The 25,443-nt window shown below is 36.6% G+C and overlaps 1 protein-coding gene across 1 annotated transcript in view; it reads right to left on the bottom strand.

Moving 5' to 3' along the window:
- Positions 1–705: 705 nt before the first annotated feature.
- PAPSS1 (3'-phosphoadenosine 5'-phosphosulfate synthase 1) overlaps positions 706–25,443 on the bottom strand; it is a gene marked incomplete in the record, with an annotated part of 841,989 nt that continues 817,251 nt past the window's right edge. Inside the window, 1 exon segment of the mRNA XM_044061294.1 lies at positions 706–2,054. Within this exon segment, the coding sequence (XP_043917229.1) occupies positions 1,916–2,054 (139 nt within the window).

The following is a 25,443-nucleotide window of genomic DNA, read 5'->3' as shown; positions in this document are numbered from 1 at the left end:
ACTTATTAGGTGATAGCCATAGTCTGATGATCAGACGGCCCAGACTTGAGAAAAAAAAACATTCATGTTTTTATGTGAATGACTTAGCCAGTTATATGATAAGCAATACCACAAACCCCCAAAAGCAAAGAAACGGGTACAGGCTGCATCTTAATGGTTAATAGTATGTCAAACCTTCAGATAATGCTGAATTTATAATGCTCAGTCATTTATAAACAATATGCAATTAACCTGTCAGAGACAGCATTATCACTGGAAATGTTATTACCCGGTCTGAAAATTACAAGTTAGTGTGCTGTATGTGTTTCTGAACAGACTACTAAACATATTATAAACAAGGAAGGACTATATCTAAAATAAAATAGAATCTCTTAAAATACAAATTGGATTCTCATTAAACATAAACATGCTTGGTGAAATGAAAGTAAATTAGGCATTGCTAAATGAATCATAAATCATTTATGAGTTTTAGTCAACAGTCTATGCTGAGTTGACTAAACACTGAATAGAGTCTTGCTTTCTGGCCTCATTAAAAAAAAGCGAGGGAAAAACTACCCAACTATCGATGAAAAGATGTTACCATTTGTTAAAGCAATTACCTCATAAACTTCAGATATGTAGCAAAGAGTAACAGCATGACTGAACATAATCTTCAAAACAAAAATGCATGAACTGAATTACAAGTAAGGAAAAACACAAGAAAACTAAGAAGATAGTACCAGTTTATTTTACTTGTATTTCTACAAGCTTGCATTCTACTGCATAAAAATGTTGAACATGTGACAGTACTTAAAAGCAAGGATGTAAAATGTAACAGTACTTAAAAAAACAAGGATGTAAAATGTAACAGCATTTAAAAGCAAGGACATAACATTTTCCATTTATTAAGACATGTAAGGTCTGCATCTCTTAAAAATATCATGGTAATATATGACTAATAGTCTTGCACATTAATTTAAAAGCAAAACATTAAAATGGGACAAAAACCTTACTTCAATAAATTGTGATGGGTACGTTTTTCCACCAACAAGACAGCACCAGATTAAATAAAAATGTGGTTTGAAAGCTTGCTGGGAAACGCAAGCCTATGGACAAAACTTTTAGGTGCCAATACAATGGAACCCATAAGCCAATATTACAGGGAATGACAACTAGAGGAAGTAAAGTCTGTTGCAACAGTATTGCCTACTGAAACACTGCAAGAATGCTGAGGGTTGCTGTGTGGTCCCAGAAAAGCTAAACAGGAATTCTCAATACCTTGTTTAAATAATGCAAGATACACATATCCTTATTATATGAACCAGCTAAGAGAGATAATTTAACAAGTGACAGGTTTAGAATCTTATTTGACATAAAAATGACTTTCCAGCCATTCAGTTGCTGTCCTGTAGAACAGCAGTCCTATTGTGTCTTACTGCCACCATACAATGATTTAAACAAAATGCTACAGCATGAGAAATGTCTGTGCGTTAATACTTTGCAATCTGAGTCAAACACCTTCAAGTACATTTTAATGCTGAATCTATCATTACAAATACATAATACTGGCTTTTTGCCTTATTTTTTAGATGATACTAAATAGTGATTCTCTTTCTACTTGGCACCTTGTACGAAGCAAGGGGGGGGATTACCCAAGTGTTAACAAGAGTCACCATAAAAACAAATGGACCATGTAGTATGTCTCACAAAGACATTACTACTCTGTCAACAGAAACAGCAGCTGGGAACAAGTCTAACATCTAATTTATCAAAGGATGCAGAAACAACTACATGTTAAATAAGGTTATCTGACCTGTAATTTACAATACTTTTTAAGTAGTTTTATGTAACAAAGGCCTTGTGGTATTCCAGTACTGAATTAATGGAACTGCAGATTTCATTTTAAATAAAAGGTTATTTTGTAAGAAACAGGTGGTTAAGCTTTCTCCAAGGATCTGAAGTACTCTGTCAGGACTACCCATGCCTTCGGGGCCATAAAGCCTTCAGGAGGATTTTGCTTCTCCCTTGCCATCTTGCGCATTCGAGTTCCTGAAATAAAATCAAAATCTTCGACCCTGAAAAAAAAAAACAAGAAATATATTTATACAAATGATATGGAATTCATAATGAATAGAACAAAGACATTCAGCAATGTAAAACACATTTCTGCAACTACAGGAGAGCCCCTAATTTCATTTTTTTTTATAATTAAGCTCTCCATTTATCTGCGAATGAAGAACAGTCTCAAAAAAGATAATATATTCCAAGTGCTGATTGTATTTCTAATTCACAGTGCTTTATTCTGCATATCTTTGTGTAAGACAGTGTATCCAGCCCCATACCTACACATTTCAGTTACGCTATTATTGTACAGGTTGGAAGTCGTATCCTGATGGAAACCATCCTGTATTATTACAAGTATACTTGCTAGAATTACAGACCAAAATGCAAAAGTAACTTTTCCTGAATGCAACCTTTTCAATATGGTTACAGATGTATCAACACCTCTTCTAGCTGTTTTCCCTAATTTCTGTCACATCAAAAACTGAAACTTATGGTACTCATTAATGTGACAGAGTGAATGTGCTTAATATAACTTTTCAAATAAACACTGAAAAATTGTACTGTGGTCTGAAAATTTTTCAGAAAATTTCATGAAAGGTAAATGATGCTGGAATGCATCTTATACTTCCAAAATTTAGACTACATTATTCACAAACTGTAATACAACCGATCTGATTAATTTTTACTTTACAAGAGAGACAACTTTAAAATTACAACAATTTCATGGTGCAGCAGAACTGAGGGAAAGGATGATATTTAATCCACCTTTATTAAATTATCATATTTTAAATAATGACAGAGGCACACATAAATTAATAGAAAAACCATAGCAAATATTTTTTTACACATTTTACGTCGACTCCAGAGTCTCATAAATTGCTCAATTCCTGCCTTTCCATAAAATCTCACTCCTCCAGAACCTTATTCTAAATGCACTTTTCCCAACAATTCCACTTCTATACAATTTGTTCTTTTCCTTTTTTAAAGATCCCACCTCCAGTTATTTTATCTCCTTTCTCAGTATTTCAGTTATGGCTGGTTTAGATTTTAGTTTCCATTCTCTAGATTTTTTTTAGTAAGGCCTTACTATGTCTATGCAACTTAAAGCATTCCTTAATTACAGCCATTTATTCCCCCAACACTACTGACAGAGTACTCAAGCTTTTTTTTTTAAATCTGCCAACTTCACACATTCCTAAAAGACATGTTTCCAAATACTTCTCTTTTTCCAATACACCTAAAACATTTGTGATATAACTAAGGAAAAATTCTCTGAAGTCTGCTTGGGGTATAAATTATTTATGAAAACAAATCCTAAACCATCTAGATGTTGCTGCTTATGTGGGAGCCATGCAGATGACTTCCTATTTTTTTGTCTAATTTTCCATACCCTTACTTGCAGTCATCCCTGCTAACAAAAATGAACATTTTCTCTGGTCTATGTCTGGACACCACAGGGATAGGAACCATGCATCTTTGGCACCTTCTGGTGACAAAAATGAACCACATACCCATAACCCCCTGCTCCTGTTACCTTCTCCAGATCTACATTGCCCTCACTATACCCTAAGAAAACATGTATGTAGATATATGTAAAACTCTCTCTCTCTCTCTTGCTCTCCACATCTACAGATAGATATGTATGTTTGTGTGTCTGCACACACACACACACACACACACACACACACACACACACACACACACACACACACACACACACACAAAACAAGGTAAAGAATATCTCCAGTTGTGGCCCCTCACACAGCCCCTCATACATGAGGATTTGGAAGGCAAAGGAGGGTGGGTTGTTCCACTGTCTGGACACAGACCAGAGAAATTTAAGTAAATTATTTTCCAACTTCTCAGGTCTTGTCTGGGTAATAAAACCACTAGACAGTATCTCCAGCTAACCATGGTGGCCTGCCCTACTATACCTCTCAGAATGAACACTCTAATGGATGCTTTTGTTCTGGAAATAGAACTAAAACTCTAATATTTAGAAAAGGTATGTAGGGAAGATGAGGTAGCAGTTGTACTAATCTCAAGTTCAAGATTTTGTAGAAAAGACACGGATGCAGTTTGACTCTTAACTAAGTGAGCCTTATGTGGGACAGAAAGCCTTTTGGCAGCTAAGTGTAGCAAAAGGAAATACAATCAAAAATTCATTTGGCCAATGTAACTTTGGTAATCTTCTGACTGGACCTGGGAACCAAAAATACAACAGCGTTGATACTCTTTCATGTAGTTCCTTGTGCTGTCCAGGTAAAAATGCACTTGTCTTTGAACATTCAGAAAATGTAGAAGATATTCCCATTTATTAGACAAAACAACAGAGGCAGGTCTATACTGTGGCTCAAGTTAGTCTGTGTAGCCACCTTGGGCATGAAGAAAGTCATCATCTTATGCAGTATCCTGTCTGGATGAAAGTCGATGAACGGATATGGAGAAGACAGAAAAACTTGAAGATAATCTATTTAATTTTTTTATTAAAGCTTAAAAGAGTTGATATGATGAACTCTAAAATACTGGAGATGCACTAAGATAACCATATAGATTAGAATTTTGGCAAACACTTAAAAACTAAAAAGAAAATATATTATGCAAGATTTATACAGCTGAGCCTGGAAAGTATGGTGCCATTATGTCAAAAGCTACTGACAGGAATACACGAAAAACAAGATCCTTTTCAAACCACAGTACTTAAAGTCAACAATTTCCCTAATATTTAGGTTGTCTGATGCATGAAAGCTAGGAATGTCAAAATAAATTCACAGTACAAAATCAAAAAAGTGTTATGTGCAGAAACATTCACACAATTGCAAAGACATTGCTGATGCTGTGTACAGCCAGTCCAACGCATCCTGCAGGACTACGCTGAAGTACTTAAAGGATTAGGAAGTTTGTCATGATAATATAATTTAATATAATATAATGTAATACAATATAATATAATATAATATAACATAACATAATATAATGAATAATAACCAAAAGTTCTTATCCAACGGTGTAAATCCCCCTCTGTTCAGAAACCAAACAATAAAGAACAAGCCAAATATAAAGACAGAGAGGTAACCAAAGCTGCTCAGTAATCCATTCATAGAGTGCCTGTAACTGCAACTGGGATATTCTCCAAGAACCAAGCTTAGATTTAAAAGCAAAAGAATTTATTTGATAAAATTGTTGTCGGTAAGCGCTTTCACATTTGCTTCCTCAGACCGTTAACATTCAAAAAATCAGTCTGCTCCTTTTATAGTAGTCATGTGTTTCATCTTATAAAGCTTTAAAGTGATACAAACCAGGTTATTGGAAGCATCATTAAAAAAGTTCAGTGTCTTAACACTTCTATGCTAAACAAAATAAATTCACATCTATTAAGAATTTACAAAGTACACATCATTCAATGCTTACTAAGAACTTACTGATATATAATGCTTGTTGCTAAAAAAGACATATCTTAATAATAGTGACTGCAGCCATTAGAAAAGGCATCAACTGTTTCATAAAGCCCAAAAAATGAAAATTTCTCAATCAGTATGTGCTATATATGCATTAAACTGTGTTAAACTGTGTATACCATTTATGTAAAGAACTATCAAAAACATTGTAAGTATGCTAATCATACAAAACAATATTCACAAAACTGATAGAAGTCACTAATCGTTAAAATCACTAGTTGAGAAGTCACTAATTAAAAAATGCATACATTTATAATAGATATCTTTAAAAACATTTCCTAAGGCATTTTCAAAAGCCTATCATTATATATTTACACTAAAAAACTATCTAAACAGAATCTAATCGTTAAAATCACTAGTTGAGAAGTCACTAATTAAAAAATGCATACATTTATAACAGATATCTTTAAAAACATTTCCTAAGGCATTTTCAAAAGCCTATCATTATATATTTACACTAAAAAAATATCTAAACATAGGTTTACAAGTTGTTAATATTGTAAATAGCGCTTATTTAAGGCGTCTGGCTCTTAACAATGGTCGAATAGAAGCTCGTTCATTAAGGCCACTGCCTTTGTCTGCTCTAAGCCGGATCATCCAGTTAACTTCTACTCTCTCAGTAGTATTACGAATATTCCCTCGTCTTAATATTGGCAGGACACTATCTATAGCCATGAAAATAAAGCTGTGTTGGTTACCATACTGACCTACATGCTTGGCCAGTGCATTATTATTATGTCCAATCCTAATAGCATATAAGTGTTCTCTGATCCTAGTTTTAAATGCCCTATTAGTCTTACCAACATAGAAAGCTTGGCATTCTTGGCATCTAGCCAGGTATACCAAGTTAGCTGTATTACATGTGGCATCAACTCTAAAGGTAAATGTCTGGCCAGTATCTGGGTGCTCAAATGTATTCGCTTCACATATATACTTACAATATTGACATTGTTTACAAGGATGGGTTCCCATCAAAGCCATTTTGTCTCACCCATCATGGCGGTGACAGAGTAACATCTTAAGGTTGTTCCTATTTTTATACCGAAACTTAGGGGTAATGCCCACTAATGACCCAATCTCCTGATTGCTGGTAAGAATCGGCCAGTGCTTATGGATAACGTCAATAATGTCCTTTCTATCATTAGTGTAGTACATTTGCATTTGTATTTGCTCATTGTTTACTTGTCCAATTATAGGCTCATGTATATGATCAGAGAAGTAGGGTGCCGCTCTATTTGATCTTAATCTATGTATGTCTTCTATAGTTCTTTCGACTTCATGTGATTACTGGTGTGTATAGGAAGAAATGCTATAGGAATGCCCTCTTACATAGGACAAGTATGCACCCACGTTATATATTTCAGAATATTATTAAAGGCCAGGGTATGAGAATTTCTAGGCTTAATGCCACACAAGAGGGTTATCTGAATGAACTAGATAAATTTAAATTGAGACTTGCTCAAAGGGGTTACAAATCACATGAAGTCGAAAGAACATTATTGACATATAATATATATAACACAGAGACAGGTTCAATCACACAGGAAAAAATTTGCAACAGCAATCCTAAAATACGACTTTAGTGGATCCCCGCCAAAGACAACAAGTTAACAATCAACAAGTAAACAGTACAAATAAATCAACAGGAGCCCCTGTTGATTAAGAGCAGAGAAAAAAACGCCAAAACTATCTAGGCAAAATAAGCGCAATGACGCCTAACTAACTAACTGGTACACAGGATACTAACTACTAAGGTCAAACAAGTCCACAGGACAATTTAGGTAAAGGCCTATATATAATCACACTAAACAGTAAATATGCAAAAAAACACTTATGGATGAAAGAATTGAAAAGGACTTAGCCAGAGCCAAGAGAAGCACATCCGAACTCGTCGACGTGGCAAACGAGATCTGGGAATTGCACTGGTGCACCATGGGATACCTGCTTAGCCACGAGCCAACCAGAAGTCTTCGAGCTTGAAAATCGGCCGAGTCGGAGCCGAGGATCAGCTCTGAACCCACATGTAAAAATGAAGGTGAGATTGGACTACCTAACATCACAATATTAAACAATGAGTAGTCCAAAACTGCCCCTTTGTTGGACTCCTAACTTGACTGTAAAGTATCCTGAACTCATTGCACTGATTTTCATACACTGTAACCTGTCAACTAACCAGGTCAAAGAATTTTATTATTTATAAAGTAATGTTTGGCATCAATGGCTTTGACAACTGAAGAAGAGTAGATCCAAATATACAACACCAGGGGTCAAACTGCAATCTAAGGACAGAGATATTAGATCACAAAATTCTGTTAGTTAGGCAAGTGTGGATTTGCCTTTTATGAAACCATGCTGATGTATATCAAGCAGGCTAACTTACTTGCATTTTCATTTAGAAGGTTAATAAGGTAGTGTTCAAAGCATATTCCCAGAGCCAATGTCAAACATACAAGTTTATAACTATTAACATTACCTTTCCACAGAGAAGGCATAAGCTTCAAGATGCCTGTGTAATATGTACTTAAGTCTGTGCTTAAGTGTATGCATATCTGATAGGTATACTTATAGGTACTTACTAGCCTACTGATATGTGAGAATCATAAGAAGCGTAGCCTTAACATTCGCATAGCAGTTTTTAGCCATTATATTTTGTGTGCAAATAATCCGTGGGCAGAACAAGCAAGCTTATGTTGGGACATTTACATGTCTCCATCCACAAGCGACAAGGGTGCTAAATGGAGGGTGAATTAGCAATTACCCATCCATTAGCCAAATAACATTTGAGCAGAGTAAGAGGACTATTAGAGTGGAAGACTGTTCCATGAAAGCAGAATTCTCTCTTGTAGGAAGAAAAAGCACGTTACTGTTATACTTTCTTTGAATGACTCATTACGGTTTTGGTTATTTTCCTTAGGAATAAAAAGGTACCTTGTAACAAAATCTAGTTACAGAAATCCTGCAATGTAAAAGAAAGCAACAAAGCTTTTTGCAACTGACAAATAAGTAACAAAATTAAGTGCATGAATCTTCCTTGGATTTGCAATATACGCTCACATTTTTTTCTAATGCCACTGAGTCCCATGACCATTCATGACTTGACAGTTCCCTCCCTCAGGCTGCACCTCTGTTCTCCAACAGCGCCATAATACTGTTAAACAATCTACAACATATTTTAACAGTCAATTTGCTGATGCACTAAAGGAAAAAAAAAGTTAAATTTCATCCATACCATTTCATGGTATCAAAAAAGTCTAACAGTCTAAGGCTGAATCACTAGAAATGCCTTTTGGGGCCCATTTAAATGATCAGGACCCACATTTGCAAACCTTGTAATATGGAGACTGAATGACTGAAAAAACAGACTTTTATATATACCAAGTCAAGACTGACATTTCTAGTAACATTCTCTTTTCTCCAAGGTACAGAGATTTCAGAGTTGGTATATATATGCTCAGGAGAGGGTGTGGGGGAGTTGTTTCCTGCAAAAAAAGAAGTTACAAAAAAAGAGCTTTGTTCAAGATTCACTCTTCTCCCGAATTTTAGGTCTTTTTTGTGTGCCAGCACTCGATCTTACAAGTGCCAACATTTCAATAGGGTGCATCTCCTCTTACTACTTAAACTTACAAGCAGTCATCCTCAGAGGAAACTATACAACATGTCAGTAATTTATATGCCTCTGCTTAATACCTTTAAAAATACATTATGCCTTGTGGTCATCCTATATTTAAACAAAAATGGAAGCACTGTACAGTGTGAAAATCAAAAATTTACTGCAGGTACATAGGCAAAAAAAGAGAAAAGGCTGGTTTCACTGAGTTTAACCCAGCTTTTTCAATTTATCAACCGCAACCATGTTGGCTACCCCTTAAATACTAGTCAAAATCACATGACGAGTTTAAAATGTTTAAAGGTGTTTAAATACAATATAAAATAAACATTTCACAGACATGCAAGAAATCTTGCATGCATACTGGCGGAAAACTAGTAGCAAACAAAATGATTCACATCGGATCGTAACTACAGCAGTCATAAAAAATATATAAATATATTGTATTGAGGCAGTATGCTCAACAATTGGCCTAATCAATGCTGAGTACAAGTGTGTAATTACTTCATTAGACTTTGATGATATACCTTTGGAAATTAGCTGGGCTAAATTAAAGGATTTCCTGACAACAGAGATATCAACCTAACCCAAATGCCTAGGTCGCAGGCTACATTTTCATTTTGTAGTGGTATATTGTCTATGCAGTAAGACAAGGGAAGGGGTTGTTTACCAAAAGCGAATATATTATACACTTTGGCATTTAATTTGAATCCTGTTTTAGCACACCAAGAGTTTACTAGAAGGAGTTCATTCTGGATGGCGTGAGTGTCACAGGGTGACAACAACCCCCAGTTTGCAGTCATCTGCTAAGTTTGTTAGCCAGAGTTCTTGGCTCTCTGCTTGGAGATCTGAGAAGTAAATACCAAAAAGGAGAGGTCCCAGACTTGAGCTCTAAGGGACACTGCCAGTCATCCTCATACCTCGTTGAGGCACCTGCAACCTGCACTGTGTGAACACCATCGTTCAGACAGTTTACTATCCATCTAATCAAGTATGGGTCAATTTTTTACAGCATTTAGCTTTTCTATAATGCCATCATGGAATGGTGGTGAAGGCCTTGTCTACATGAAGCATGCACTACAAGGCCACCATCTACAGACTCTGTTATTCTTTTAAAAAATTCACCAAATTATATAGACAGCACCTGGAAGTATTTTTTTTCATTGGTCAGTACTGTCAGTAAATGACTCTTAGAGATAAATGGGGAAGTAACAACTTCAGATATTTGGGGTACTGAACAGAAGCATCAGGGTGAATCTGCCACTAAGTTTGTTTGCAAGGATATCACCAATGCCTATTGGGTCAGAATAAGAGGCACCATTATGAATAGGTTTAGGCTTCTAACACAGTTAAAGAAGGATTTATAATTATGTCAGGCTTCAGTGGCCAGCTTAAGTTAATGTTTAGTGGACCTGACAATGTTGTTCAGTTTTCTGAAATGCTTTTGATATTATCCTTGAGAAGAGGGGGATTTGAGCTATTAAATACATTTGGAATATATTTCTACTGTGGTGGACCACCAGGGCAGTTTGCTTCTAAATTTCCCATGATATTTGGTTCTGGTAGGGACTGCTAGTTGTATGCATTTTACTAAATGGGTGTAGAATTCCTTAGTGATGCTTTCTGCTGTATTAAGGTCAAAAAAGCTTCCAGGCAGCCTAAGTTTTTACCCAATTACCCTTTCTGCAGCTTTACCCTAGCAGAAAATAGCAGCTTACAGCATAATGCCTTCAATAGTCATAGAACCTCAAATAATGTCTCCTTACAGGGGGAAACTTACAATGGTCTCATTATGTGTAGGACAATTCAGACTGATGGATGCTGCTGCATCTGGTCTACTCTCCGACGTTCTACAAGGTTACATGTCTAAGCTGCCCATGTCAGGACTCTCCTATACAAACTAGAACAACCACCACAAGTCCAGACAAAAATAAAACTATGCGTGCAGACACACACGCACGCACACACACACACACACACACACACACACACACACACACACACACACAACTAATCAAGTGTTAGTGATCAAGCAAGAGTATGATGCTTTCTCTAATCATTCGGAAACAGTGTAAAAAGACAAAAGCTACTTTCTGAGCTCAGAACATTATTAAAATTGTAACAACTGTACAAACTCTTGACAGTTATTTATACGCATGTAGGACCTGGTCTTTCTATATAATGAAATTTTAATGAAAAGAGTAACAGAACTAGTAACTTTCTATGAATCTGTATGTTCCACTTTGCATGTTCAGCCATATCTACAAAACATTAGTGCTATGTAGTACAGTTCAGAGGAACATTATTCAAAACATCAAAACCCTCTATCTATAATACACCAGCGTCTCTATTTTTCCAACTACATTTAACTTAATAGCAAGCAGCATGCATTTAGCTAAGTGGACACATTACTGCCAGGAAATGCCAGCTGTCAGCATTATCAGAACCAGCAAACATTAAGAAATTTAGTTGGCACATACAGCAATGCTTACTTGAAAAACGATTTAGGAAAATGATTGCACAAGCCTATTAAGTGAGAATAAATCAGCATTTTGCGTGGTTAGCCTTTTTGGGTGGATCAGTACATGTAAATGGAAATTGGTTTGCTTGTAAATGTACTATTTTACCAAATGTTTGTTTGTTTATGAAGTTATATTTTGGAATGACTATAGTACCCAGAATTAATTCATGCACTTTTCCAGATGAAGAATGTCAATAGCACACAAAACATAATATGAAACTGTTCTGGCTGATACCAGAGGATCAGTTTAATGGGATGTTACACAAGAATGGTGTGCTCAGGTATCTAAGCAAACATCCTTGCCTAAAACAGTGGCTGGTTAGTATTCTATAGCTGCGGTAGTATTCTATAGCTGCGGTATTCATTCCTTTTCAGATTCCCATTTATCTTATTCAGGGCTGCAGAGAAGAAAAGTCTTCCTGGTACCATGGAGTTGTTCTGGAGGAGTTTGTCTTGCCTACACTGTTCAGATTTCCAGACGCCCTCTCATAGTTATCCCAAACTATTTCAATCTGTTCATTTAGACAGATTACTTTTTGAAAACTCATGGTCCTGTAGTGAATTTGAAGTCACTCACTTCTCTTCACCCACCCATGTTAAATAATTACTGAAAGTAGCAACACGTTTACTACAGCACCAGAAATAAGAAAATTCCTCCATTCTATTAATTTCAATTTCAATGAATTGCTTGTTTTTCACTGAAGCTAAAGTCTGTGTCTGTACTTTTTTTTTTTTTACATTAATAAATGTCACAAATAAAAACCATCTTACAACATGACCGTATATATATATATATATATATATATATATATATATATATATATATATATTATACATTGATGTCAAATACCACAGGATATAGGTTGTACAACATACCTATTTACACTATGTACATTGATGCTTTCACTGTTAATTCCACAGTTATATAGACAGTATATACATTCGTAATATCCAAGTTATTATTTATTATACAATTCTTCCTCTAAAACGTGCACGCTGATTGGCCAGCCCAACCAGCGTGCCCATTGTAAATCCCTCAATATACTAACTCCTTTAACATAGCGACACAGTGTGTAAAAAGCAACGGAGATCTTGCGATCTCCGTTGCTTTTTTTTTTAAACCTGTCTCGCTATATTAAATGGGTTTAACATAGCGAGACAGCTTTAAAATAAGTAACGGAGATCTCCGTTGCTTATTTTAAAGCTGTCTCATGTTAAACCCATTTAACATAGCGAGACAGTAAAAGCAACGGAGATCTTGCGTTCTCCGTTGCTTTTGCCCAACTCTGATGTACTGCGTAGGCATCGCAGTACATCAGAATTGCCGCGGAATACCAGGCAGCTGCGGAAGGGCAGCAAAGAGGCATTATACAATGCCATTATTTAAGAAAAGTAATTATTTCTTTTCTTAAATAATGTCATTGTATAATAGCAATAACCCACTTCTGGGTGTGGGTAATGCGGGATTTAACCACGGTTGTCTTTGTTTGGTCCCTCGGGCGAAGCCGTGGTTAAATCCCACATTTCCCACACCCAGGCATGGGTTATTGCTATAATATCTGAACTTGTATGTGTTCTTTGGTTCCATTATAGTGTATTTCTAAGTTGCTGTGTGATGAATTATGCTAATATGATATTAAAGGTTTGTTCCCAAATTTCTCTGGATTTCGTTTTTGTTTCTTTTATCTATTACTATTTTATGAGCTAAAAGGTGTTGTATAGCTGCTTGTTTAAAACCCTCCCAAGAGATATTTATTGTATCTAGCCATTTAAAAGCTATATACAGTTTTATTAGTAGGAAAATTGTTAAAAGTGTATTTGCTTGTTTTCTTGGTATGTTGGGTGGGAGAATGTGTAATAGAGTGAATTCCCAAGTTAATGTTGATGTTTGATAACCCGTTTTTTGTAATTGTACCTTGACAGAGTTCCAGAGTTTATGGACAGATTTACAGTTCCAAAATACAAGGATTAAGTCAGCTATCTGGTCCTTACAGTGTGGGCAGAAAGGTGATTTTGATGTGTTAAATTTGTGTAGGATTGCAGGTGTAAAATAAGCATTATTATTGATCATGAGCTGAGTGTATGCTAACTTTTTGAGGGGTATAATCTTCAGTGTTAGATTGAGTGCCTGGCTTATTTGCTGATCATCTATGGATGGTTTAATTTTTCTCCAGTAGTTAGAGAAGAGGAGGTCTTTCTGGTATTTGATTTCATTTATCATTTTATATGAATTAGTAATAGTTTTCTTTGTTGTGATAATAGTTTTCCAAAACCTGTTACAAGTTTCTATGTCACTATTGGTCATAGTAACATTTTGGAGGTAAATGGAACATAGTTCTTTGATATGTCTCAGGATTATTATGTGTGATTTAGGAGGTTTAAGTTGGTCCTCATTTCTTGTATTGAACAGTTAAAGTAGGGATAAATATCTTGGATTGTTTTATCTTTCGGTCCGGGAGAAGGGACTAAGTCCAGCATCTTATTGTTTATTTTTAAATTTGGGTTTTTATGAATGGGTTGCAGTATTATCATGGCTTGTCTACGGTTCAAGAATTGAAAGAGTTTTTGCGCTAAGTTGATAGAATGTTTTAAGGGCTCTATAATGTTATAAGTTTGTATTTCTTTCTGCTTCAGGAATGGAAGTGCTTTGGGATTGAAACCTAGAGCTTAATGCATCTATAATAAATTGTCACCCAAAGAGGAGACCAATTTTCCAATGACGGGTTATGTTCAGCTATTCTTAATATTCTGTTAGTGTTAATGACCGAGTAGTACATTTTAAAATCTGGTAGATTTAGTCCTCCTTTGCTTTTGGGGAGTGTTACTTTTGGATAGGAGATTCTGTTTTTTTTGGGGTTCCCATATAACTTTTGCTAGGAAGGTATGAATTTGTTTGAAGAATTTATTATGTATTGTTGTCTGTGATGTCATGAATATATACATTAGTCTAGGTAAAATGTTCATTTTGATTATTGATACTTTGGCCAAGAATGGTAGTTTTAGGTTGTTCCATCTTTTACAGTCTTGCATTATATTTTGCCATTTAAGGTTTACATTGTGTTTGTAGAAGTCTTTGTTATTCTGGAAAAAGGTGATTCCCAGGTATTTAGTTTCTTCTTTTATTTTTACAGTGTTTAACAATGGTATTAGTGAGATAAGTTTGGGTGTTTTTAGGGGGAAAATATTAGTTTTATTGAGGTTTAGTTTGTAGTTCGACATAGTCGAGAAATGTTCAATTGCAGTTATTATTTTGTTTATATCTGAATTTGGTGTAGTGCAGTATATGTTCAGATCATCCACAAATGCAGTGAGGTATATTTTGAAGTTGTGTATTGATGGAGGATTGTGGTATGTATTTTGTTTAATATATAGAAAGAGTGGTTCTAGGTATAGGTTAAATGGGAAGGGCGATAATGGGCATCCTTGTCTTGTTCCATTTTTTATTAGGATCCTATTTGACCAAGTTTTATTTATATATAGAGATGTGTATGGGTTGCTATAGAGAGTTTGGATGATCTGAATGAAGTTATTGGGTAAATTAAAGTAGGGTAGTGTTTGGAGTAAGAATTCTAGATTAACACCACCAAATGCCTTGTGGGCATCCACTACCATTGTGTAGAGGTTGATATTGTATTGGTTAGCGTAGGATATTAGTGCATCTAATGTTAATGTATTGTCACTAGTCTATGTGGTGTAAAACCGGATTGTTCTGGGGAGATGATTTTCTCTATCAGATTTTTCATTCTGTTTGCAAGTATAGAGGTAAATATTTTAGTATCTATATTTAAGAGGGAGATGGGTCTGTAGCTGTCGGGGTTTTTGGCGTCTGTTTGTTCTTTTAATATAAAGATGGTTTTAGAGGCATTAAAGTGGATATCACTTATTTTAGAGTTTATTATGCAATTCAGTGTATAGTATAGTAGTTTGGCTATCAAGGGGGAAAATGCTTTGTAAAATTCTGATGCGAGTCCATCTGGACCCGGAGCCTTATGCGCTTTTAAGTGCTTGATTGTTGTAATAATTTCACTGATGGTTATCGGTTCAGTTAGTTTTTTTTTGTTGGTCTAAATTGAGTTTAGGGAATTTCAGTTTTTGAAGGAAAAGAGTTCTATCTTCCTTTGAGGTTTGTAGTATTTGTGCTCCATATGTTTGAGAGTATATTTGTTCAAATGTTTTAATAATGTCTTAATTTTTTGTGTAGTTTTTGTCTCTGTAGTTTATTTCTGATATATTGGAGGCATTTTTGTGTTGGGAGATAATTCTGGCAAGAGCTCTAGATGGTATTTGAGCTTCTTCTGCGTAAGTGGCTAACATTCTGGTTTCATAGAAAGATAGGCTCCTGGTTTCTAACATATATAGATCCCTTTGCAGTTTTAAAAGTTCTGCTTCTGTTTGGTTCTTAGGATTATTTATTAGTTCTTTTTCAAGATGCTCTATTTTCCCTTTCAGTATATGCTCCTCTTTCAGTTATATTTTTATAGTATGCTGCTTTTTTGATAAACAATCCTCTAATTTGTGCTTTGGTTGCAGCCCATTCTATGTCAGTTGGTATTTGGGAGTTAGTGATATTTGTAAGAGCTATTTGTAGTATCGCTTCTGTTTCTTTTATTACATCCATTTTGGAAAGTAAATTAGGGTTTAATGACCAATTATCTCTAAATATATCTTTATGTCCCAGTTAATGTTCAGTGTGATTTTGGAGTGATCTGAAAAGAACCTGGTATGTATAGTTATTGTTGGGTCCATATTAATGACTATGTTAGAGATTAAGAAGAAGTCTATCCTTGACCACATTTTGTGGCATTGCGAAAAGAATGTGAATTTCCCTGTTTTATCTGCACTGTTTCCATATTTAAAGGGTCATATAGTTTGAAATCTTGTTTGAGTTCATTAAGGGCTAATGTGGCTTGTTTATTATGTGACTTGGTCAGATTAGATTTATCCTTTTCTGGGTTTTGATATGTGTTCCAGTCACCTCCAATCACTAGGTAGTGATCTTTGAATTGGTTTAAGGCTGGGTATAACGACATAAAAAAGTGTTGTTGGTTATTACAGGGTGCGTAAACATTAAGTACCATTATAGGTTTTGGTATTGTAGGACTACTAAATGTTACGTAACACCATCTTCCCTCCTTGTCAGCTTTGGTTTTAAGTATTATTTTCCTTAAATTGTTTTTTAATTATTATGGCAACCCCAGCACTGTTTGTTTTCCCCTCTGAAGCTATGATTTGACTTCTCCATTTCTTTCTGCTAATTTCTGCCCATTGCTCTGCAGTCGAGTGTGTTTCTTGTATTAGTATGACGTTGGCTGTGCTTTTTAATGTAAGGTGTAAGAATAGTTTTCTTTTCTTCTTGTTTTGGAGCCCTTTAACAATCCATGATTCTATTTCCCACCTTTATTCATTAGGTGTATTCCTTAGATATGCCATGTATATTAGTTTTGTTTTGTTATCTTTGTATGTGTTACTGTGTGATGGTTTAGGAAAGCATCTATTTAACCCCGTTCCTACTCTGTGCCTAACCACTATATCCCTGGATCAGGAACAATCAGGGGGGAAGGATGAAGGTTCGTTATATGGTTTACCTTTACGTCTAATCTTGGAATGTTTTTTTCTTTTTAGATATAGATTTAACCCATAGTATCCCCCCTGTGTTATTATAAACAATGTGGACAAAGCTGAACAAACTAGTTCATAGGTTCATAGGAGGTTACTAAGCTAATAGCCCTGGGGCCCTTACAAGCCTAGCCATGTTCAACCCTTGTTCCCTTAAGGGTCTACAGATATGGTCTGTGTTATAAACAGATCTAAATCAGCACTGACTTCCCCATCCAAGAGGGACACAGGTGAAACCCCTGAGGTGAATTTGCAGTTTCCCATCCAATCATCCAAGTTACATTTAAAAAGAGTTAATGAGGGGCTCTGTTTAACCTGTACTGGAAGTTTATTCCAGAGGAGAGGCAACCTCTGGGAGACATATCTGTCTCTCCAACAAGTCCTGTTGATGTCAAATGCTAGGTTAAGGTCCCTAGAGTAAGCACATTATGTACAATTTGACTTATGAATGTGCAGAATTTCCATTAAGGCAGGATCAGAGGTTGCTCTGTATGAAAGGCAGAGGTCTTCTCTGAGCAGTCTACATGATACAGAGTTTAGTGACAGTGATCTTAGTGTGTTCATATAAGATGTGCTGAAGACCCTGAATTTTCTTTGTGAGGAACCTTTGAGGTCTCTCTAGTTGCTGCAGGTGCCTGTTTCAGTACATACCAAAGGGAGCATTGTACTCTACTATTGGCCTGATGAGGGAAGAGTACAGGGGGTTATAACCTCTGGTTCTGGAAGCTATGACCTTGCTTATGAGGTAAGCAGTGTCGAAGGCCTTCCTTACCTCCATGGAGACATGGTGATCAAATGTAAGGTTGCTGTCAAATCTCTCACCACTGACTTAAAGCTCAGGGTGTTGTTATTAATATGACACTATGCAGGGACATCGCCCTTGCCAAAGGGGACAATTTTTGTTGTTAAATAAAGTCATAGCGGAGAACTGTAAAAAGGGGAAGAATCTAAGTATGGCATAGATAGACTATAAAAAAGCATTTGACAGCATCCCACATTCATGGATAACAGAGTGCTTAAAAATGTATAAGATACACCCTACACTGATAAACTACATCACAACAACCAAAAAAACAGTGGCAAACCACTGTGCAGTTAAGCCATGATAAAGGACAAATTATTATTCCAGGGATACAGGGATAAAAATCCAAAGTGGTGTATTCCAGGGTGACTCTTTGGTACCACTACTCTTTTGCCTTGCCCTTAACCCATTAAGCTGTCTGCTTAACAGAATAGGTCATGGCTATAACTTGGCTCCCAGAAAGCAACAAAGTGGAAAGACTTCTCATCTTCTCTTTGTAAATTATTTAAAACTGTACAGCTCATCGGATGAGGAAATGAAAGTACAGCTGCAGGTTGTCAAAACTTTTTCAGATGGTATAAGAATGTCCTTTGGTCTTGATAAATTTGCAAAAGCAACGTTTAAAGCAGGAAAGCTACAGCACCAGGAAAACATCAGTTTGGGACAAGAATGTGATATAAAAGAACTTGAGCAAGATGGAGTGTATAAATATTTGGGAACTGACGAAGGATCAACAACAAAACATGAACAAATGCAAATAAAACTCAGTGAGGAATATTTTAGAAGACTTAAATTAATCCTAAAAACAGCATTGACATCTAGGAACAATGTTCAAGCTATAAACCAATTTGCTTTTCCTGTCCTAACTTACAGTTTTGGAGTGACTGACTGGCCCCGAAAGGTTTTAGATAGATTAGACAGGAAAACAAGAAGGATGCTTCATGCTCATCATCAAATGATTTATAAAAATCAGTGAGTACCAAGGTTATATATTCCCCATTCCGAAGGAGGTACGGGCCTCAATGAAATTGATTACATGTACAGATCTGCAATTGTGGGGCTGCATGAATATCTGTTGACCTCACAAGACCCAAACATAGTGAATGTTTTGAAACATGAGAAGAATAAAACTAAGATAACTTCTCTTCTTAGTTGGCAGAAGCATATCAACATCAAGTAGGAATGGAAATCAAACCAAAAGTAGATAAAAATGAGGCAGCAACTGAATGTGCCAAAAAAACAAAAGAAAGAATATAAGGTGAAGGATCAGATGAGAAGGCAAGAAATGTGAAAAATGCATAAATATAGCTGCAAGTATAAAAAACTCCTGGAACAACCTCATGCTGATCAGGATCAACACAGAAATGGTTAAGGAGAGGCAAATTCAAACCAAAAGATGAAAGGTTAATCTTGGCGGCCTAAGAAGTGGACTACGTACATGTTGATTTGCAAAGTCCATTGAACATGTGGAAGAAACAAATGTATGTTTTGTAAAACAGAACTGGAAACAGTTGCACACCTTGTTACTGGTTGTGACATATTAATGGCAGAAAGACTGTATACTGGAAAGGCATAATAATGTGGCAAGACTTACACTGGGGATTGTGCAAACATATATAATACTGAAGTAGTTGAAAAACACTGGAAACATGAGCCACAAAGCATCGCAGAAAATGATGAAGTCTACATCATATGAGATTACCCATTGCCAACAGTTTAAAAGATAGACATGAGAAAACCATTTATAGTGGTCCATGAAAAGAAGACGTATCGGTATAGCATCCCTCAACAAACACTGCTACTTAATATCCCTAGCCTCTTCCAACATATTTATACAATTATGGTATTGCATTTAAGGTACAGCATGTATTGTTTTTGTCTTGTGACTAATTCTTACTAATAGTATTTTTAAAACAGCATATTAATATATATTCCTCAGTAAATTATAGCAATATATGTACCATAGTAATATTGTTAAACAATCAATCTTGTCATTTTTACATTTTTCTTTGATTTGACTTCTTTTTCCTTCCCTTTATTTATTCAGATTTCGGCCTTCTTTGGTGCTTGTAATGTTTTTCCACATCAATCTGTATGGGTTATAAAATATATACTTGGCACCTATTTATCAGAAGTAGGAAGTATAGAGAGACAGAAAAAAAAAAACAGCTTAGCCAAACAGTCCTTCTGCTATAGTTAACATATTAAGGCTATATTTACATTACCCCAAGATTGTTAGGTTATTTTACTATTTTCCTGAGATTACTTCTCTCCAGGATCTTTTAACACATTTCTAGTATTTACATAAAACATTTAACAATTTTTTTCCTTTGTTTCCCAATATTAATCTATGAGCTAGCCTGTTTCTGACAGTTTATTTATTGCCTATTATTTAAGGCTGGATTTTCATTCACTTACATAGTACTGGGTGTACTGTTTTAGTGAATGGTTCAGTTCAACAGTACCTTATTTCTTCAAGGTTTTGCTTGCAGGTTGGTTGACATCTATGGTGCAGCTTTCTTCTTTTAGCTGGTGCAGATCAATTTTCATTTTTCAGGCAGTAAAATATTTTGGAGCTTGCTGAAATCCATTTCGTCAGACTGTTCTTAATGGAGCCCTCAAAATTGTAGGGGGACTGATTTTGCAGCCTAATGTCCCAGGAGGAGGTTCCTTCCTATATTCATGCATCGGAAATGGCAGTTGATTTTTGGTTCCTACCCAGGCTGTACTTCCTTTTCCTGTGCTCCTCATGGCTCACATCATGGATTTAAGGGCCTAGACAGCAAGGGGAAGCTTTCAGAGTTGGATCACAGCTAGAGTGCTTGTGAATGGGGTTGTTTTTTCACCCAAGGGTCCTTTATCATTTTTTGTGGATTTATTTCACTTCTAAAGGTGGAATTTGCTTGAAAACAGCCAGGAATGTCTCTTTTGCCTCTTTGGGGGTTAGCGACCATGTATTTAACCTCTTTGATGTATAAGATTAACTGATTTGGATATTTCATCTGGAAGTAATTTTTTTTCTATTAGGAACTTGCAGTATGGAGATAGTAGTTGTCTTGCTTGTCTTATTTGTATTGGGAGGTCTTGAACAAAGGAGATTTTATTATTATTCTAGGTGAGTATGCCTTTTTTCTTTGCTGCCAGTATGATTTTATTTACATCTTGGTAGTTTAGTATTTTAATATAGACAGGTCTTGGTTTCAGTGGTGTTTGCATTTCCCTCAGGGCTCTGTGGGCTCTCTCTATTGTTATTTGCTGCATTTCTTCAGGTTCCTCTAGCAGGGAATTTATTATTTGCTTGATTGTTGGTATTAGACTGCTATGAAGTACAGTTTCAGGTATTCCTCTGATGATGATATTGTTCCTTCGAGATCTTGCTTCCAGGTCTGTTATTATTGCTTGTAAGTTTTGTATTTCTTTGTCATTGGCATCAGTTCTCTGAGAAATAGTGTCTATTTTTATTTCATTTTCTATTATTTTGGACTCAGATTTTTCCATTCTGGATATTATTTGGCTGAATGAGTCACCAAAGGTTTGAAATAGTAATAAGTCCTTTATTGCTTGCTGGATAGGTAATACAGCAGATTTTATGTCTTCCAGATTAGCTGGCTGGTCTGTCTTGGATTTATTTGTAGCTTTAGAGTTGCCAGTTTGTTTAGTTGTCTTTTGTCTTTTTGAAGTTGTGTCTTTCTCAGGTGAGGCTAGTACTGAGAATTTGTTCTTAGTTGTTGTTGTTTCCATATTATTTTCCTCTTTTGACATCTTGCTGTATAGTGTTTTACCAATCTTGCAGTCAGATGCAGGGCCTTAGTAGCACATGGCTTAAGCTGTTATTCAGAAATCTTAGTTAATTCTGCTGTTTCTGAGCTGAACTTTTCACTTTTTCTTCCTCTTTTGTTTGCTGGATGATATTAGCAGTAAATATCTACAGTTATTTCTGTATTATTAATTCTGCATTGCCTTCTGGGTTTGTTTTCATCCAGGGTATATCAGAGACCTAGGTGATAGTGCTCACAGAACAGTGGCCATTTTGAACTCCCTCCTGTGTCTACTTTTTGAAGTCTCACAGACAGTCAGGCACAGTAGTGGAAACACCTTTCATGGACTTTCCCACTGATTAATGGAGAATTCATTGTTTCCTTACTTCTTTTTATTGAAATTTGCATTTCTAGTGGTTCAGCCTCCTACCATCCTCTCACAGGTGACTGAATTCGACAACAGTAGATCATTAAGCAGAACAGCGAGTACTACTGCTCTACTTCGTTTGTTATGCTATTTATTTAAATTTGTTTTCAAAGGTAGAGAACTGATCCAATGGAATAATTTTCAGCTCAGCCCAGGGAGTATAAAAACACGATCATACAGGTAAGCCAATTCAGAGAATGAAGGCAAACATTATTGAACACAGACATGATGTACAATCATACAAGAAGAAACAAAGAACCTTATTAGGAGTCTCAGAGAATAGTGTAATCTCTAGAAACACACAGTTGAAGAAACAATTGTTTAAAATAATTTTAACAATATGTGAAATTTCAGTAAACAGTGTACCATTTAGTACAAACACAGTAAGAATCAATCTCAGTAGTACTTGAACAAAATGCAACAATCGAACATAAGGAAGTAGTTAAAAAAGAAGTGGTCTTGCCATAATGTTCCATCTGTGTTGTCGATCTTCACTATTCCTTGACTGTGGGCTTGGTTCTGAGCCTCGGAACCGACTTGGCCGTTATTCCAGCTCGTACCTTTCAAAAATTCCTGAGCTAAGCTCTACTCATAATGCTCCTCACAAGATCACCTCAGATCGAGTTTGCAAACAATAGTGACAGACAAATAACAGATCAGAGGCCATATGTGTGTTTCTACCATGAAGCCAATCTTTGGAGAGATCCGATCCATCAAAAGATCTAAAACACAGGGGGAAGTAGGGGGGAATGTCAAGGATTAGTGAAGATAGACAACACAGATGGAACGTTATGGCAAGACATAACTTCTTTATCTGATGTTGTCAATCTTCACGTAATCCTTGACTGTGAGATAGAGTCCCTAGCTACCTGAACTTTGGGAGGTCTCACGGAAGAATATTCCTGAGCACCATCGAGCTGAATGATGCACGTCCCCTACAGACCAGGTCCATCCAGCTTGTAATGCATAATAAATGCATGAAGAGATGCCATGTTGCAGCAGCACAATTATCATCTAAGAAAGCTTTGGCATGAAAAACTACAGAAGCTGCCAATGCTCTAGTTGAATGGGCTTTTACAGGTCCTGGTAGGTGCACTCCTTTTTTGTTATAGACAAAAGTAATAGTCTCTAACCATTCAGCTAGAGTACTTTAGAGACTGGGCTTCTGAAAGTGACTGAAGAAAAGGAAATTAATAGCTGATCGGACTTTGATTTTCTTTTCTCTGTGAAGACAGAAATTCAATTGTCTGTGCATATCCAGTAAGTGCAGACAGTACCCCCCTTTATTGCAGTAGTTGGGAAAAAAAGACTGGGAGTTGTACAGTCTGATATTTGACTTGGAGACAACCTTTGGTAGGAAAGAGGGATTTGTTAGCAAGTAGACCCAGTCCTTATTAAAGATTAGACAGGGAAGTTTGCAGGATAAGGCCTAAATTTCAGATATTCTTCTAGCAGAAGTGTTACTATCAAGAATAAAGTTTCCCATGACAAAAACTTCAAGTCACAACTAGCAGAAGGTTAGAAAGGATAACGGTTAAGAGACTGAAATACCAGATTCAAATCCCATGGTGCAGAGGGTTCTTTATATGGAGGTCTGAGCATTAAGGTTCCTTTCAAAAAGGCTTTGCAAAGTTTATGGGACATCAGGGATAAACCATTTAAACCAATATGAAAGTTAGAGAGTGCAACAAGATGCATTTGAATAGTAGAGGCTGAACTTCCTATTTCAAACAGTAAAGTTGAAAATTCCAGAACTCTATCAATTAGTGCAGAATATGGATCAAGATTAAAGTCCAATGACCATTTAGTGAAGTTTAGCCACTTGTTAAGGTACAATTTTCTTGCTGCAGGTTTGTGGAGGGCTAGAATGATGCGTTGGAGCAGGGAGGTGAGAGAAGAATGCCTGGCAATCAAGGGAAATAAAAGTTGTGTAAAGTCTTACCATAACTATAGATGTCCTTCTCTTCCATGTTGCAGTATTCTGCATATGGGTTATTCCTTCAGTCTCATGTACATAAGGCTAGTATTCACAAGCTTTCAGTCCCTCTTTGGTGCATCAGACGTCAGGCAAGGCGGAGGAATGTGGGCCTTAAAATTGATGTCGGCATGCACCAGCCCGCAGAAAAGTAGCCCCATTCGGAGCCAGTCCAGTAACACTGCCGAATACAGCAAAACGGAAGAGAAGGACATCTATGGCTATAGTAAGACTTTACACAACTTTCTATGTCTTTCTATTCCCATGTTACAGTATTCTGCATATGGGTGAGCACCAAAACTCATTGAGGTTGGGGTGGTGGTCTAGATACAGATTCCAGGAATCCATGTAGGGTAGCCCTGGCAAAACCTGCCCTGGACCTGGAGATGAAGTCAAGCTTGTAGTGTTTGGTGAAGGTGTGGACAGATGTCCATGTAGCAGCTTCCAGAATAGAAGCAGTATCCAAATCTTTGAAGAAGGCTTCTGAAGATGCCATTACTCTAGTGGAATGGGCTTTTACTGCCCCTTGCAGGGTCTTGCCATGAAACTGGTAGCAAAAGGTTATGGCTTTTGATAGCCAATTAGAAATAGTCTGCTTGGTACCTGTCTTCCCCAGTGCTCTGGGATGGAAAGACACAAATAGCTGGTCTGTCTGTCTGACAGACTTGGTGTTGTTCAGGCAAAATCTGATCTGCCTATACACATCCAAGGAAAGCAGCACTCTCTCAATGTCTCCCTGTGGGTTATGGAAGAAAACAGGTAGTTGAATTAGGGACCTGTCATTGACTACCTTGGGCATGAAGGACGGATTTGTCCTAAGGGTAACCCTGCCTTTGTGGAAAACTTAAAAGGGTGGTGTAGCCATAAAGGCTTGGAGTTTGGATACTCTCCTGGCTGAGGTAAGAGCCACCAGCAGGATGGTCTTCCAGGTGCAGTGCGTTAGGGAAGCCTTATTAGCTGGTTCAAACGGAGGAAGTGTAAGCTTTTCTAACACATAGTTGAGATCCCAATGAGGGGGGATGGGTCTCCTAGGAAGCCTAAGGTGTAGAATTCCTTTGAGGAAAAGTTTGCAAGGCAGTCGAGAAGCAAGAGGGGGGTCTAGAGGTAAGCAGGCAAAAACAGCAGACAGATGGGCTTTAATGGATGTGTAAGCCAGTCCTGACTGCAGTAGCTCACAAAAATAGAAGAGCACTAGGGGAGGTACGCTGAGAAGCGGATCCAGCTGTTTTTTATGAC

This window comes from Protopterus annectens, chromosome 2.part0 (genome assembly GCF_019279795.1).
Source record: "Protopterus annectens isolate FY-2018-M chromosome 2.part0, PAN1.0, whole genome shotgun sequence".
Lineage (NCBI taxonomy): Eukaryota > Metazoa > Chordata > Ceratodontiformes > Protopteridae > Protopterus > Protopterus annectens.
Note: the sequence above shows the minus strand (reverse complement) of the source record. Positions and strands in the feature narration are given on the sequence as shown.